Source organism: Leptodactylus fuscus, chromosome 7 (assembly GCF_031893055.1).
Source record: "Leptodactylus fuscus isolate aLepFus1 chromosome 7, aLepFus1.hap2, whole genome shotgun sequence".
Classification (NCBI taxonomy): domain Eukaryota; kingdom Metazoa; phylum Chordata; class Amphibia; order Anura; family Leptodactylidae; genus Leptodactylus; species Leptodactylus fuscus.
In genome coordinates this window covers 92,613,085-92,629,394 of record NC_134271.1, presented here as the reverse complement: position 1 = coordinate 92,629,394, position 16,310 = coordinate 92,613,085, and the positions used below count along the sequence as shown (strand labels likewise).

Genomic DNA, 16,310 nt, shown 5'->3' with positions numbered 1-16,310 from the left:
GTTATGTAGGAACAAGCTCAATTTCCTTTTTTTTTTTTTTTTTTTTTTTTTTCAGGCCAATGCCACAATATAAATTGCATAAAAAAGGAGTCTAATTCTTTAGAAGGTTATATCAACAGTGTACAATCTGCCCCATTGATCAGGGGGTGTTTTTTTTTTTTTTTGTTTTTTCCTTTTTAAATATAGAACTCAGTTTGTTAAAAATTTCCAGAACTTCTAAACCTATAAAATGTATTTACAAAACTCAGAAGTTTAGCAAACATTTCTTTACTAAAGCTTTTCTTCTCTTATAAATTAAACAAATAACTTTAGGTAGAAACAAGTCTCCCTCCCATTGGTTGCATTGCATGAAATTACTTTATAATATACAAAAAAGAAAGAAAAAACTTCAAGTATGAAAAAGTGCATTATTGCAGTAATACCTCTTTGCACATCAAAAAAGAAAAAAAAACCAAGTTCTTCAGTAAAACGACTGTGTAAAAAGCAGTAAAACAATCAGTGAAATCCACTCATCCATGGAAAGGTCCATTATTGTCTATAAAGTACTACAGCAGCACCTGAACAAAAAGGTGACATGAGCAGTGTATGGTTACTGGGGGTCCTGGGGTCCGGGTGGAAATCAGCCCTCATGGGCCGCAGACACCTGCATATTCCCAAGCTCATCTTCCTCTTCTAGTGTCCGCTTCAGACTTCCTGAATACAGAGGACACAACAAAAAGGTAAGAAAAGTCAAACAGGCGAGAGTTAGTCTCATTTAAAAGTGGACATTTTTATGGAAATCTCTTAAATTTATTACTCACTGCTATACAGTATACGTTTAGTACTAGATGTTTAAAGGTACTAGATGTTCTATCATTAAAAAACTGTTTTTAAACTAAACCCACATAGGAATAGCCTTTAGACAGGCTATTCATCTCTTACGTTTCATTTTAAAGGGCCACAATGCCAGCGCTCACCCTGTGCTCAGAGCACAGCGTTGTTATCCATTCCAGCGCCACCTTTGTCTTTTGCATCTGCTACTCTTTACTCCTCTTCTTACATAAGACCACCACAAAATGGCCGACGGAACAGCCGATTGCACGTCAGTCGGGCATTTTGTGGTGGTCTCTTGTAAGAAGAGGAGTGAAGAGGAGCAGATGCAGAAGACAGAGGTGGCGCTGGAATGGATAACAACGCTGTGCTCTGAGCACAGGGGGAACGCTGGCAGCGCGGACTTTCAAAATAAAGATAAGAGATGGATAGCCTTTCTAAAGGCTATTCCTACGTGGGTTTAGTGTAAAAACTCCAATGCTGTAACCTATACATGGGATGGAGCCATTAGCAAAAGGTTCTGTGCACTATAAAGACGGTGCTGAGGAACTACAGCCCTGCCCCTATTTACTGCAAAGATGGCGTATTTGGCACCTTTTCTGTATTAGGTGAAGTACCTTTTGGGTAAGGCACTGGTGGCACTGAAACCACTAATCTGTACAGAGGATGTGTCATCAGTATCACAGATGCCCCCCAGCATGGAAAAACCCTTTAATAGGTGATAAAAGACGACATTCACCTTGCCACTACATGATGTACTATTCAGTTACGATGTTGCAGAGGATGTATGAAGAGGTCTCAGGAGCGGAGCATGGTCTATACCTTGCACCCACTGCTAACAGCGCAATCCCTGACCGCACCAGTTGTAGTGGTGTCAAATGAGAAGCCTGGACTGCTATGCACAGGAACCATGTCATGTTTAGTGACAAATCGAGGTTCAATTTGGGATCAAACTTTGGTTGGGATTAAAGTTTTGAAGCCTCATGGTGAGTTTTAATCCCGTCTTTGCAGAAGCAACATTTCCCCCTCCCCCCAACTGCTGGTATAATAGGAAATGTTTTTCCATTAAATAAATAAATATCATTGACTTACAGAATGATAAGTACCGTATATACTCGAGTATAAGCAGAGTTTTTCAGCACAGTTTTAGTACTGAAAAGTCCGCCTTGGCTTAAACTTGGGTCATTATGGTAATTCAGCAATATCATAGTTACAGACCCGGCATCCGAACCTGGCATACAGACACCGGGACAGGTGCCGGGCCGCAGCATCGCCACGCTCATAGCAGGAGTGTAGCGATGCTATTCATTTCAAACTGCAGAACTACTTACGGTCCTTAAGCTCAGGGAAGGGGCAGACAGACAACCAAAACACCCCCTCCCCTTCCCCAGCAACTACTGCACCCAAAAACTCCAGCCATTTTAATTTTGGAAATTTTCCAGTAGCTGCTGCATTTCCCCCCCTCAGCTTATACTGGAGTCAATAAGTTTTCCCAGTTTTTTGTGGTAAAATTAGGGGGGTCGGCTTATACTCGAGTATATACAGTAAGACATTAACCCTATCATATCACATCAATAAGTACCGTATTTCTTGCTGCCCATCTATACTATTCTGTGACTGATCAGTAACATTCCTTCAAATTCCTAAATGGAATGGTCATGTTATAAGTTGGCCACACATACACATCTGGGAAGCCCCTCCCCCTCAGATACTATAAAACTCTCTACAGGCTTTTGTGCTAGCTTCAGCTTGGAACGTGTGAGAAAGATGCCCAGCACCCTCGGGATGTCATCAAGTAATGGGTGCATATCAGTGCATGATGTACAATGGGGGGGGGGTCCCCATCCTGTGAACATTTGCATCATTTGTAACCACAGCTAAATATTCTCTCTTTTCATTTATTAAGCACTAATCACACCAGAATATAATAATAGTCACTTTGACCATCTTTGCATTAACATGTTAGAAAAACCTGTTTGCCTACAGTCAGTCACCATATATATATATATATGGGACACATACAGTGCAACATGAGATTGCCACTATGAGTATATGATAGTGCATGGGGCAATAAGGAGGCTTCATGTTACCCAGAGAAAGACACTATTATAGTATGGGAGAACAAGGACTGAATGCAATAGGTTGGTCTCATGGGTAGAATTGGCTAGAGTTAGATGCATGGCTTAAATGATCATTTACTTTAGATAAACTTAAGTCTCATTTCTTAGAGCATGTGAATTTGGACCAAATGTAGTGCACTTTAATTAAAAACATGGCTGCTTTCTGACTGAAAAAACCTCTCTAAAAAGTTCCTGCTACTAGGAGTCTCCTTTCTAGCCAATTTGCAGTTCACTCACTGTTGCTAGAGAAGTCCTGAGCATAGTGATTAGAGATGAGCGAGTACTATTCGAAACCTCCGTTTCGAATAGCACGCACCCATAGGAATGAATGGAAGCGGCCGGCACGCCGACTTTTCCGGTGGCCGGCCGCTTAACCGCCTGCATTCCTATGGGTGCGTGCTATTCGAAACGGGAGTTTCGAATAGTACTCGCTCATCTCTAATAGAGATCATTGTTAAGCAGTCTTGCTTTTTAGTGACTGGAAGGAGGAGGGACTAGTCTCTTCACATAGCTAATGCAGAGGGGAGTGGTTGTTTTTCATCACAGTACGTCTGCGAAGTGTTTTTTTCTGTGCAAAGGACTGAATAATCTCACGGTTTACAATGGAAAGTCTTCTATGTACTTGTATATACTTCTGGCTGCTTGTTTGGTTACAGATGGTATATACAGTAAGCAACTTTCTTGACTGTACACAGATTGCTCTTTTCCTGTGTCAAGGATTTTATTTGCCACAACCTCAAACACAAATGTAAAAAAAAAAAAAAAAAAAAAAAAAAAAGTGCTGCAGTCATAACAGGGCTAGCAGCCGCATAAATACATGATCAGAGCTTTTATGGAGGTTTATACCTAGTGATAAATCAGACTGTCCATCATGACCCTGCACATATTTCAACTTTTCATGAAAACTATGGCATCCTTTAACATATGTAAATACTGGACATGTTCATCTCAGACCTTCACAAAATGGCATACCCAGGTCAGTGTATCTTTATTAAAGGAACCCCTATCTTAGGCCATCAATATCTAGAAGGGCTCTTTCACACAGGGCAAGAGGGGGCGGATTTTGACACAGAATCCATATCAAAATCTGCTCCCTCGCAAAAGCACCCTCCGGACTAGACCCATTCATTTGGGCCTAGTACTGAGCAGAAAGCCACGACCGGATGTCATGCACTGCACCGGCATCATGTCGCGGCAGCCGCGAGAAAGCGCAGATGCGGAATCCCCGAGTGAACTAGCCCTAAAAGGTACTTGAGTGTTTGCAATACAAGTTTCTAAGCTGTAGTAAGGAGTTTGTATGTTCTCCCCGTGTTTGCATGGATTTCCATCCCATATTCCAAAGACATACTGACAGGGAAAAATGTACATTGTGAGCTCTATGTGGGGCTCACAATCTACATTAAAAAAAAAGAAAAAAAAGTTTCTGAGCTGTATACAATGCAAGCTTGTATTTTCTGCTGACCACCTACCTGCAGCACCAGACTGTAAGGATAAAGTTCTCCCCAACTGTACAGGAGACATCATTTTGATGGTTAATTTTGCTAGATAGATGGCTTCATATTCCTGAAGACACACAGATAGAAAAACCATCAACTAAAATGTAATAACATTAGGATAATAAAAGGCTGATAACTCTAGGTAGGGTTTGCACTACTGTTGGTGTCCGCTCAGGTGTCAGTTTAAAGAAAAAACAAAAAATAAAATAAAAAATGGGCACCTATCATAACGGACACAAACAGATAGTAACTGATGGCTGTCCGTTATATGTCCGTTGTCCATGGACCTCAATGGTTAAAAAAAAACAAAAAAAAAAAAAACTTAAAAGTCCTGCATGTAGGATTTTTTTTGTCTGCTTGAAAAAACAGACATGGTTGTTAACGGACACAAGACAAAATCCCATTGAACTGAATGGAAATTGTAAACGGACCAGCTAGTGTCCATTGCTAAAATCTTGCACGGACAATAGCCATGGACACTGCTGAGCGGACACCAACGGTACTGTGAACGCCCCCTCAGTCTCAAAGTAGTTTGCAGTTTAATCTTTTGTATCTTGTAGCTCGGACAGAACGCACACAATAGAAAATGAGGAAATTTATACAGAAAAATAAGATACCTGAAGTTGATGTACAAATCCAGCATTGGGGTTAATGCAGAACCTTCTTTCTTGAACATATGTAAAGGCATCCCTTGGAATAAAGCAGTAAGTCACATCAGAGAGCACATCATGTAATGTTCTGCACTCTACTCCCATAACGTCCCATGTTGTGCTGCACAATCTCTATACAGTTTATTCATGAGGTTAGTAAAACGTATTGTCACTTTTTTTTTTTTCTTACTTGTACAGCACCAACATATTCCCCAGTGCTGTACAGACACGTTCAATCATTTCAGGGCTCATAGTAGAAATTCCCTATCAGCAGGTCTTTGTATTATTCTAATCATCCATTTCAAATGAAAAGGGTATATTAGAGAACTGGATAATTCACAATCCCTTAAAATTGCTGGAACTGCAAAAGACATGTCACACATATCTAACAATAGCTATTTATGGTCGTCTGTAATCGATCAAGGATTCCTGTAAAACAGCCAGTATGGTAGATGAGATTCCTGGGTTCAGTGGTGTAAACCAGCTCAAAAACCCCTGGTCTAGGGGAGCTGTGCATCCAGTTACAGCACAGATGCTCGTTTTTATATGGGCCTTATTAAAGTTATATTTTAATTGTTGACATGGGGCAATTAGCATCAGCTTCATGGTTTGGTTTTTTTTTGCCTTCCTCTGGATTAACACTGTAAGGTTATAGGTTGGACTTCATCCAACCTCATTCACTGGTTGAACTTGATGGATATATGTCTTTTTTCAACCATACTAACTACTAAGTAACTATGTACTCCAAATGTACAAATGTAATTAAGCTCCCCCTGGTGGTTGGAGGAGGCAGGCATATAATTATATTACTTAACTCTTCAACTATATGGGTGGACACAAGATCTTGTTACTAAAAGTAAAGTTTCATTTACATTTTTCTTTGCTACCTGTATTTTATTCCAAAGGTTTCCATGATGTATGCAATAACCAAGGCAGCACTTCTGGAGATTCCTGCATTCCCATGAATGAGGACTTTACCTGGGTGAATATAAAAAAAAAAAAAAAAAAAGCCATTTTACAAGTTTGGAAAAAAGAAAATCCACGTGCTCTTTTTAGACCTTACAGTATTCCACTGTATAAAGAGAAAACATACATAAAACACCACAGCCAAGGCTATGAAGAACAGACAATACCCACACAACTGCTATGTGGCTTATTCCCCACTGCCAACCAAATTCGGCGCTCTTGCACACATTGCCAGGAGGCACACTATAGAAAGAAAAAAAAAAATTCTCACTTTTGGCAACATGTTTAAACAAGACTTACCTCCAGACTGTAAACATTCATCAATGAATTCCTTTGTCTACAAAAGAGAATGACAATGAACATCTTCAACACATGGGACCAAATATAGAACCAATGCACTTCTAACTGGCTTATTCATTAAAGGGATTCTACCATTAAAACCTCTTTTTTTTTTTTTTTTGTGGATAAGTCGTCGGAATAGACTTTAGAAAGGCTATTCGTCTCTTACCTTTAGACGTGGTCTCCGCTGCGCCGACCCTCAGAAATACCGTTTTTTTACCGGTATGCAAATGAGTTCTCTCGCAGCGATCAGGGCGGGCCCCAGCGCTCAAACAGCGATGAGGGCGTCCTCACCGCTGCCAGAGAAGTGTCTCCAAGCGCCGCCTCCTCCTTCGTCCACCGCGTCATGTTCAATATCTTCTTCCAGCGCAGGCTCGTAACCTAGCAGAGTAGAGCAGACTGCGCAGGCGCACAGGCTACGGGAAAATGGCCGCTAATAATACTGTGCAAGCGACCATTTTCCCGTGAACTGTGCGCCTGCGCAGTCTGCTCTGCTAGAAGTTACGAGCCTGCGCCGGAAGACATTGAAGATGACGTGGCAGACGAAGGCGGTGGCGGCGCTTGGAGACACTTCTCTGGCAGAGAACTCATTTGCATACCGGTAAAAAGCGGTATTTCTAAGGAACGGCGCAGTGGAGACCACGTCTAAAGGTAAGAGACGAATAGCCTTTCTAAAGTCTATTCCAACGTCTTATCCACAAAAAAAAAAAAGTTTTAATGGTAGAATCCCTTTAAAAAAAATATATAAAATCTCCTATAATAAAGCCAATAATCCTTAGTAAATAGACAGTGCGGGATTCTTGACTTTATGGGCACCCACTGAGGCCCGATCATTAGCCTCATAATCCCTGTACTAAAGCCCAGGAAAAGAAAGATGGACTTTTTTTTTTTTTTTTTTTAAACCCCAGAGAATAATAGCAGAAGTTCTGATTTAGATGTGTTAGGTCAGCTGAACCCGAAAGTAAAATCTTGCAAACGTTGTAATAACTGAACCAAAACAACCGATGTGAACGACGTGTAACAGAAATCCTGGTTGACATTCTGTTTCTGCTATTTTTTGATTAATCGCCTTGCCCTACTGTAAGTTCAACCTTTGTTATTTATGAATATATACCCAGTAAAAAATAGTCAAGATCATGAGCAGTTGCATATAAATATATCAAAATCCCATATACTACACTATATATGTGAAAGGTCTACTCTGGGTTCTAATGCCCTGTAAGCGGTAAGAGTGAAAAGGTAGTATTGCCAATTAAAGGCAAATTAACTTACACAACAGATATTTCTTATAGACCAAACTTAAAGCCAATGTAAAATAGACTCTGTCCTCTTAGAACCCATTTACTATGACTATTACATGCCTGGATAGCACCAGCCAACAGCAGCACTTACCATTGGGAAAAACCGTATAATGTTTTCAATAGGGTTATCTGCAATATCCAGCACTAAATATCTGTGAACCAAGACAAAGTGTGGTCAGAATGATGACGAATTAAATCTAAGCAATACTTCAACAGGATTGTAAATATACAATATATGCTATGTATGCATGGAAGCATTTCAGAAGGTGTACATACACTGGGGAAGGGGGTTTCCTACACCAATCTTAATCAATTCCACCACTGGTACAAGACGTGTCCGAAATATTAACTGGTCACTCCCATATTAACTGGTGCACTCCCATAGGCCAGAGTTAAAAAGTTAAACTCTACACCAGGGGTAGGCGTGCCGATTTAAATTAAAAAAAATAAATAAATAAAAGATTAGGTTCTTGGAGTGCTGCAGTAATTGTAAAGCTGACAACCCCTACACTATAGTTATACAGCACAAACCAAAGCATAGGGGGGCTGCCATACTGTGTGTACTCCCAGTCACATGCGTTTACCGCTATTTGCCTTGATACACCTGTACTTTTCCATTAGAAGCAATGTCAGTACATGTGTAACCTACAATTAGTGGTAATGTATGTGACTGGGAGCAGAGTGAGGTAACACCTGTAGAGGGCGACACACTATGTACCTGGATACTGCATCTAGTTCCTGGCTATCGATACTTTCACATTCTTTAAGTGCAAGGTAGATTCATTTCAGCCACATTTAATTCCTGGCGATGCGGCAACAGCAAAACCACAGCCAGGAATTAATGGGTGTCACACTTATCTGAAAGTGACAGCATTGGTGCCCGTGGACTAGATTTGGCTTTAGTCGCATCTGGTTACACAGTGTTACCACCTGAACAGAAACACCCTTAGGGTTGGGTTCACATCTGCTTTTGTATTCCGTCCGGGAAGAGTCCGCATGGAGACCCCCTGAACGGAATACAAACGCAATTGCAAGCGCTGTGCTGTAAAAGCACACGGACCCCATAGACTATAATGGGGTCCGTGTGGTTGCCACGCGCTGCGTGCACGAATCATTCCAGGGCAGACCTTGAATAAGCTGCAGCCGCAGCTGTGGGTCCTGGGCTTGTTACTGGTCATAACAGGCTGCAGAGCCTGCACTTCAGGGCAGATCCTGGGAGTGGAGGAAATGCTTGGGTATGTCCTGACACTGAGAACCTTGTGTTACGGCAGCATTTTTTTCACGTGGCTGGTAGTAAACCACATGTACAATTAGTATTTTCTGTTCAATTAGGGTATGCTCACACAGATTTTTGCAGGCAGATTTTGATGTGGAATCCACCTCAAAATTTGCCTGCAAGAACGCCTCCCATTCATTTCAATGGGAGTCACTTGCAGATTTTTTCAGCTAGCGGAAAAAAAATGCGTCATGCCCCATCTTCACGCGGATTCCATAGCTGAGTCAGCCATGGCACCTGCAGATCCAGACTCCCTCCTGATTAGGCCCATTCAACCGGGGCTAATCAGGAGTGGATGCTGCAACGGGATGCCTATGCACTGCATCTGCATCCCATCACAGCTAGCCGCAAGGAAAAGCCACACGGTGGAAAAGGTTTCCACTGTGTCAACTAACCCTTCGCACTCAGACAAGCAGGTTTTGTTTTGCCTGAAGTTAAGGCTATATTTTATCTTGCTTATTCTGTGCCTGACGTAAAGGTTTATTTATTTATTTATTTGAGTAATTCCTGCCACTAAGGAACATGTAGATCTGAAATGGGTAAGCGGGTTATGTCATCCTAGAGCTTTATTCTCACTCTGAATGAAAATGGATTTTTACAATTGCTGAATATTTCCTTTTCTATGCTGGATTGCCTTTGGCTGTGAGGCTTATTTTTCCTTGGGGGTGGGGGGGAATCGGCTGTGATTTGTATCCACATTGATATGTAAAAACACTGTACACAGATTTCTTTTTATAATTCCTGGCACTGACAATGAAATATTTTACTTACGAATCCCCTGTGAAAAAATTACATATAAGCAAATTACAAACTGACATTACAAAATTCAATATCACTTACCGAAATAAATGTTGAAAATTTGGTTTAATGAAATTTGCTTCAATGCTTTGCCTTATGCAGATTACGTGTGTTATGCCATACTTCTGAAGTATGGAGAGCTGCAAAGAAATGGAAAAAAAAAGATTAAGCAATTCATTTGTTAAATAGTTAGTAGAGGGCAGTTGTTTTGATCCTTCCAAACCGCGCCTTGTTATTGCAGCTTCTTAATATGATATAAGACAAAGGGGCGAGACTAAACTGTCACCATCTCTGTAGTTCTAATATAGAAATGAATTCATTGTATTCAAGGGATTACACACCTTGCTCTTCATTGCAGCAGAGTACGGTCCCAAAAACAAGCCTGGTAGAATTTCCTACAGTAAATTTTTAATAAAAAAAAAAAAAAGATAAGTTACCAGTGAACCTTCCTCTCTTCTCACACAAAACCAAGTCATAGCAGAGTCTTCTGAAAAAGATACAGATGTAGCAGAGCAGAGATGGTTACTTGGCATGACCTTCTGCAGAACAGCACAAGGAAAATGACAAACTTACCTGCATCTCCCTTCTCATTGGATAACTCCAGTCCTGATGGAAAAGAAAACAGATTATGTGGAATCTTGCCATAGTACAACCTAACTTTCCACAACTGTCCTTTAACTGAATAGAGCGCCATCATTATCCTCTATGTGTAATTATAATATATAATTAGAGCTAGGGTCATACAGAAGAAGCAGTCACGTATGGATATGGTGTAGTTAGCCCCCACATCACATGAAATGCAAAATGTGTGCAAGTTTACTCAATATGTAGAGATATCACATGCCTGAAACTTCTTTCCCTGGACATCCACTGTTGGAGGAGAGAGCACCTGCCTGTACGCAGATAGCAGATCCTGTCAAAGTTGTTACTTTCAGCCAATATTTGTTTAAAGTCTACAACCACCTTACTATACTTTGTTTCAATCCCTCAGTAGCTGTCAAGATGTAAGCTTAGTATTAAAGGGGCTCTATCACTGGGAAAAGTCATTTTTAACTAATCACATCCTTGCATAGGCTTTAGAAATGCTATTCCACACCTACCTTTAGTATGTAGATTGCCTGAGGGCTCGTTCACATCTGCGCCCAGTCTCCATTCTGCAGGTTTCTGTTTCCGAAACTGGGCAGGAGACAGAAACCTGCAGTCATTTTTCAAACCCATTCATATGAATGGGTTTGAATAGTATCTCGCCGTGAGCGCCTGTGAGCGTTTTATGCTCTCTGTGGCAAAACAGTTTTTTTTTGTTTTTTTTTAACCGGACACAGAGTCGGACATGCAGGACTTTGTGTCCGGTTTAATAAAAAATGGTTTAGCTGCGGAGAGCATAAAACGCTCATCAGCGCTCACGGCCGGACCTGGTCTGACAGGTTTCTCTCCTCTGCATGCAGATGAAACGCTGGTGTCAACCCAGCGTCAGTGGTTTCTGAATAAGTCCATTTTTATTCATATGCTAATGAGCTTCCAGCTAGCACAGGAAGTTCCCAGCAGCACTCGTCCCTGCTATTATCTCGTATGTGTGAGTGCAAACAGGAAGCTGAGACATCAGCTGCAGCAGTCTTTGCTGTATACACCCATAGGAAACAATAGGAGAGGAGTGCACGATGCATCATGCACCCAGTCTAATTAGCATATGAATAAAAACTGACTTATTCAGAAACCACTGAGGCAATTTACATACTAAAGGTAAGTGTGGAATAGACTTTCTAAAGGCTATGCAAGGATGTGATTAGTTAAACATGACTTTTCCCAATTATAGATTCCCCTTTAAAACCCGTCCAGCCCAGTATCCAAATGACACAGCCATATTTTGACCAGCTGACAAACCATAATAATGTGACAGAGCTCATACAGTGAATCTATGCTCTCTTGTAACTGGCCCTGCACATGAGGCCGTGGCATGATCAGAATGAACTTGCATCCTATGAAGCCTTATTCCTCTTATTAGTAGCAAAATTTCATGCCGAACTGGTACTGTTTATGTCATGTCTCATTTGTAGACAATTCCCCCGGTTGATGGTTCCCTGATAACCAGTCTTTGTTTACACTGCTAACTTCAGGGCATCTCAATCTTACTGACCTCTCTGCTATGGTCAGCGATTTGCTGATGGGCATGTGTGACATCACTAAGCAGAAACTAGCAAATGATTGAAACTGATCAAAGGATATAAGAGGCATGTAAATAATGATTTACTATGGCAGATGCAGTACAAAGAAACTGGTATAAAACCCATTTTCGCGTTTGTGTACCCTTTTCACAGGTACTTACGCATACAGTTACACAAGTTTATTTCACATTTAACGTATGCCTAAACTTTCAGAAAACTTTTCAAGATAGCCGTCGTGTGTATACATGGGGAATTGCCCCATTTTTGGCAATCATAGAATTTATTGTGCATGTCTAGCAGCTTGCTGTAATTCTCAGTAGCCCCAGAGCTGGAGTGCGGAGTAGTTGCTCTGATTACTCCTATAAGCATAAGATGGAGAAAACAAGAAATTTTGCTTGGTCGCCCTAACTTACATAGATTCAGCATTGAGGACATCGTGTGGTACTACTGACTAGATAGAAAACTTACAGACATGCAGCTTCAGCTAATAGTATGTATCTCTACTACTCTCTCCATAAACTCTTCTGGACAGCTTTAATCTGAAACATACTTCAGCTGATACCAGAAACCTCTGCTAAATATGTCTCCCAAAAGGAACTGTCAGTTTAGAAAGGAGTTTTTCCATACAAACATTATTGATAAGCTATCCTTAGGATAAGTCATCAATATCAGATCAACGGGGGGTGGGTTGGTGAACACCCAAGACCCCCACTGATATGTCAGATCTACAGTGCTTTTCTTGCTGTCAAAACTGAGATGATGATGATGATGGACACCCAGGTCCCCCACAGACAAAGCATGAAGCAGAAAGCTCGGTCCTCGGTGTATTGGCTATGTTGAGTTACTGTTTCTCTGCTCCTCTTGACTTGTATAGAAGCTGAGCTGCAGTAACTCAGTATAGTCACTACACAAAGTTTCCTGCCTAAGGCTCTGTTCTCTGATCAGCAGCTCCCGAGAACAGCTGGTTGGTGGGGGAACCATGTATTGATTCTTCAATAACAGCATAGTCAATCTTCTGAGATTGTGGGAAGAGAAAAAGCGCCCTAGAAAAGCGCCCTAGACGGCACTACTCTTGATGTTTAAAAATATCAACCACCACAGAGCCTGCAATAAATGGAAAACAAACTTAAATTAACAGGTTATAGAGCAGGATGAGCTGAGCAGATTGATATACAAGTTTGTGTGGAAAGTCACAGTATAAATCTTTTGATTTACGTTGAGAAGTCAAAGAGACGGTCCTATAAGTGACTAACAGCAGTCTTTGTAAATACAGTCAGAGAGGAGGCTGTCAAATCACTGATCGGAATACCTCTTTGATGTCACCAGAGAAATAAAAATCAATAAATAAATGATACATTATACTGTTTTGTGGGAAAACATTCAGTATAATTTATCGATTGATCTGTTTTTTATGCTGAGACTTGAACAAGGTGGTCCTATCAGTGAATGGCAGCTTCTTCACCAAGACAGCACATACAGAAATAGCAAGGCCTTCCTTCTTGACTTAAAGGGGTTTTCCAATCTCCCTGTCTCAGCAGCTTTGTCTGAAGTCTCTCTTCACTTCCTGTATTCTTGGTCAGTCAAGACCACCTTTCCCCCAAGCTTACTATCACAATATAGTCTTTACCATGAGACTATTATAAATACTAGAAATCTAATATAAATGATCAAATAAAACTCATTGTAAATTAATACTTTATTACACGGATTTGTATAGCACATTTACCATGCTTCTGTTAACGTTGTGTTTACATAGAGAGATCACATATACTGTCTGATGCAAGTTTCTCATCTACATTCGGGGATTCCGTTCCCCTCTCTGCATGAAAAGCGCTGTAAGCAGAACTTTTCTCTCCACATTTTTTGCATGGAGACCATATGGACCCCATTATAGTCCATGGGGGTTGGCGGATCAACTGAACTGAAACCCAGACACAGATGTGAACATAGCCTGAGCCTTTATCACCAAACTGCAATTATCTGAGCTGTTTGTCCTGCAGGTAGAGCTGTACAGAACAATGAAAGCACTGCTTGAGATACTGTATGATGAATATCTGTATGAAGTACAGGGAAATATCAGGGGGAGTTGGGCACCCACCAGGGGACTCACCTGTGTGCCAGTCCAAGCCTGCATGTCTCCCTACAAGGTATGCCATAGGCACACATCTGCCACACCTAGCTAAGAGTAAGGACATGTCAGAGAATTTGGTTTTCATTTCATTATATACATTGTTGTCGTTTTAAATGGCTCTGTAATAAAGCCTTGGAGTTTCCAAGTGTAGTGTGGCTGCTAGAATCCCACTGTGACATTAGGTAGGAGGGGGATGGCTGGAGCTGTCATGTGTGCCGGACACTCTCCTGTCAGGGGAGGCTGCATATGAAAGGACTCTACTGAGGGATGCGAGGACGTCCCCGTATACATAGTTACATAGACCTTGCTGAGAACAGCCATACTGCTATACGTAATATCTATCCAGCGAGCAGCAACACTATAGTACCGCTCCCCCTCTCGGTCACATGACCCGGCGGAGGCCGCTCTCACCTCGGCGTCCTCCTTGCATTGTGGGAGGAAGGGGAACTCCAGCTTCACGTCCTCCATGCTGTGCCCAGCAGAGCGCTGTTACACCACAAGGCCAGGTGTCACCAGTCCGGCTTCCAACCGAGCCATGCTGCACTCTCCAGACCTTCCTGCTCGCCCCCGTCACTACCTCGTACGCGGCTACGCACACGACGCTCAGACACTTCGGCGCGGCGTTATGACGTTACACGCACATGCGTAAGCCCTCTCTAGTAAAGATGTCAGTTCTGTATCATCACGTGAGCACCTTCACAATAGCATTACATGGCTGTGTTATATGTGGGGTCAGCTTTGCGTATGATAAAGCATGATGTAGGTCTTCTGTCAGAATAGGCCTGAACTACAAATCCCAGCATGCTCTATCACTACTAAGCAAACTAAAACTTGTCTCTTACATGTGAACGCACAGGAATATCTGAAATGATGACTATATCCTAATTATATGAACCCAGGAAAGTATAGTCATAGATTCTATTCCACACGATTGATCACTTTCTAATGGATAAGCCAACAATAATAGATCTGCAAGGGTTTTACAACTGGGACCCAAACAGATCAGAAGTTCCAGGACAGCACATCTCCCATTAACACTTACATTCCAGGATCAGTGCAGCTCATTCAGCGTCCAAGCTGTGGTAGAAGCCTTTAGCACCTCAACACTATCCTGAACACTGCAGTATCTAAAGCCACAGCTACAGTTTGTACAGTGACTGTTCAGTATGGGTCCCTGGTGTCAGGCCCTCACAGATCTAACATTGATTGGCCCTATCTTAACGACAGTGTAATTCAGTGGGGCAAAAAACGTGTGGCTTTTGTTTGAAGCTCCACCAAAGGTGGAAATCTGTGTCTAAAATCCATAGCAATCATGGTTTTTAGTTGCAGCATGTACATTCTATTTATTTAACTCTCGCCCACAGTGCTGCTACCTAAGGGTCTGTTCACCTGGAGTTTTTTTGCAGGCGGATTTTGACAAGGAATCTGCCTCAAAATCAGCTCCCATTCACTTCAATGGTTGCAGCTCACTTTTTTTTTCCCCCCGCTAGCTGGAAAAAAGAAGCCACATGCCTTATCTTGCCACAGCATCCGCAGCTCAAGACTCACTCCAGATTAGGCCCATTCATTCGGGCTTAATCAGGAGCGGGATGGCAATGCACTACATCCCATCACAGCTAGCTGCACTGAAAAGGTTTCCACTGTGTGAGTATACCCTTACAGTGCAGTGTTTAGACCCAGCAATTATACAGTGTGTGGCTCCAGTCCAAGTTTTTTTTTTTTTTTTTTAACTAGGTACATACATGTGATGGATTTCCAGTGCAGAAGTTATGTGACTTTCTTCTACAGCACTAGGGGGATATTGTCACTCCTTGGGGAGAGACCACCAAGGAGTGACGATATCCCCCTAACCCTGTCTAAGCCTCTCACCTCTACCAGGTTAGTCTTCTCTACACCGGGCTGACGAGATGCAATAACATCGAAGCGGCCGTCCTTGGTTGAGAGACTATACCTGGTAATAATCCCAGCATCATTGCAAAACAAAGGCCTCTTGGAAGGTCGAGCATGATGTTAAACGGAGCAGCCTTTATTGGGCTATATCACTGAGATTCTGTCTTCCTAATAACGTCAGGGAAGACAGGCTTGCACATTCCAGTGAGTGCCCTCTATTGGTTTGCAACACTGAGGCACCTGACTTCCTAATTACATCATGGAAAACAGATTTGCATATTCTTCCCCTGGTTCTACAGCACTAATAGTTTATTTTCACAGATGAACTCCACATTCACTCTGTATACTAAGCACCTTTGAGCATTAGGCCT

General features: G+C 41.8%; 1 protein-coding gene across 1 annotated transcript; it reads right to left on the bottom strand.

Moving 5' to 3' along the window:
• On the bottom strand, positions 1 to 14,675 carry STYX (serine/threonine/tyrosine interacting protein). The gene is made up of 10 exons (XM_075282553.1): positions 14,461 to 14,675; positions 10,330 to 10,362; positions 10,098 to 10,151; positions 9,799 to 9,896; positions 7,774 to 7,834; positions 6,343 to 6,379; positions 5,964 to 6,054; positions 5,044 to 5,116; positions 4,400 to 4,493; positions 1 to 693 (listed from the first exon to the last, which is right to left on the bottom strand). The coding sequence occupies exons 1-10, from the start codon at positions 14,515 to 14,517 to the stop codon at positions 620 to 622; spliced, it is 672 nt and encodes a 223-aa protein (XP_075138654.1). The 5' UTR covers positions 14,518 to 14,675; the 3' UTR covers positions 1 to 619.
• Between the last annotated feature and the right edge of the window lie 1,635 nt (positions 14,676 to 16,310).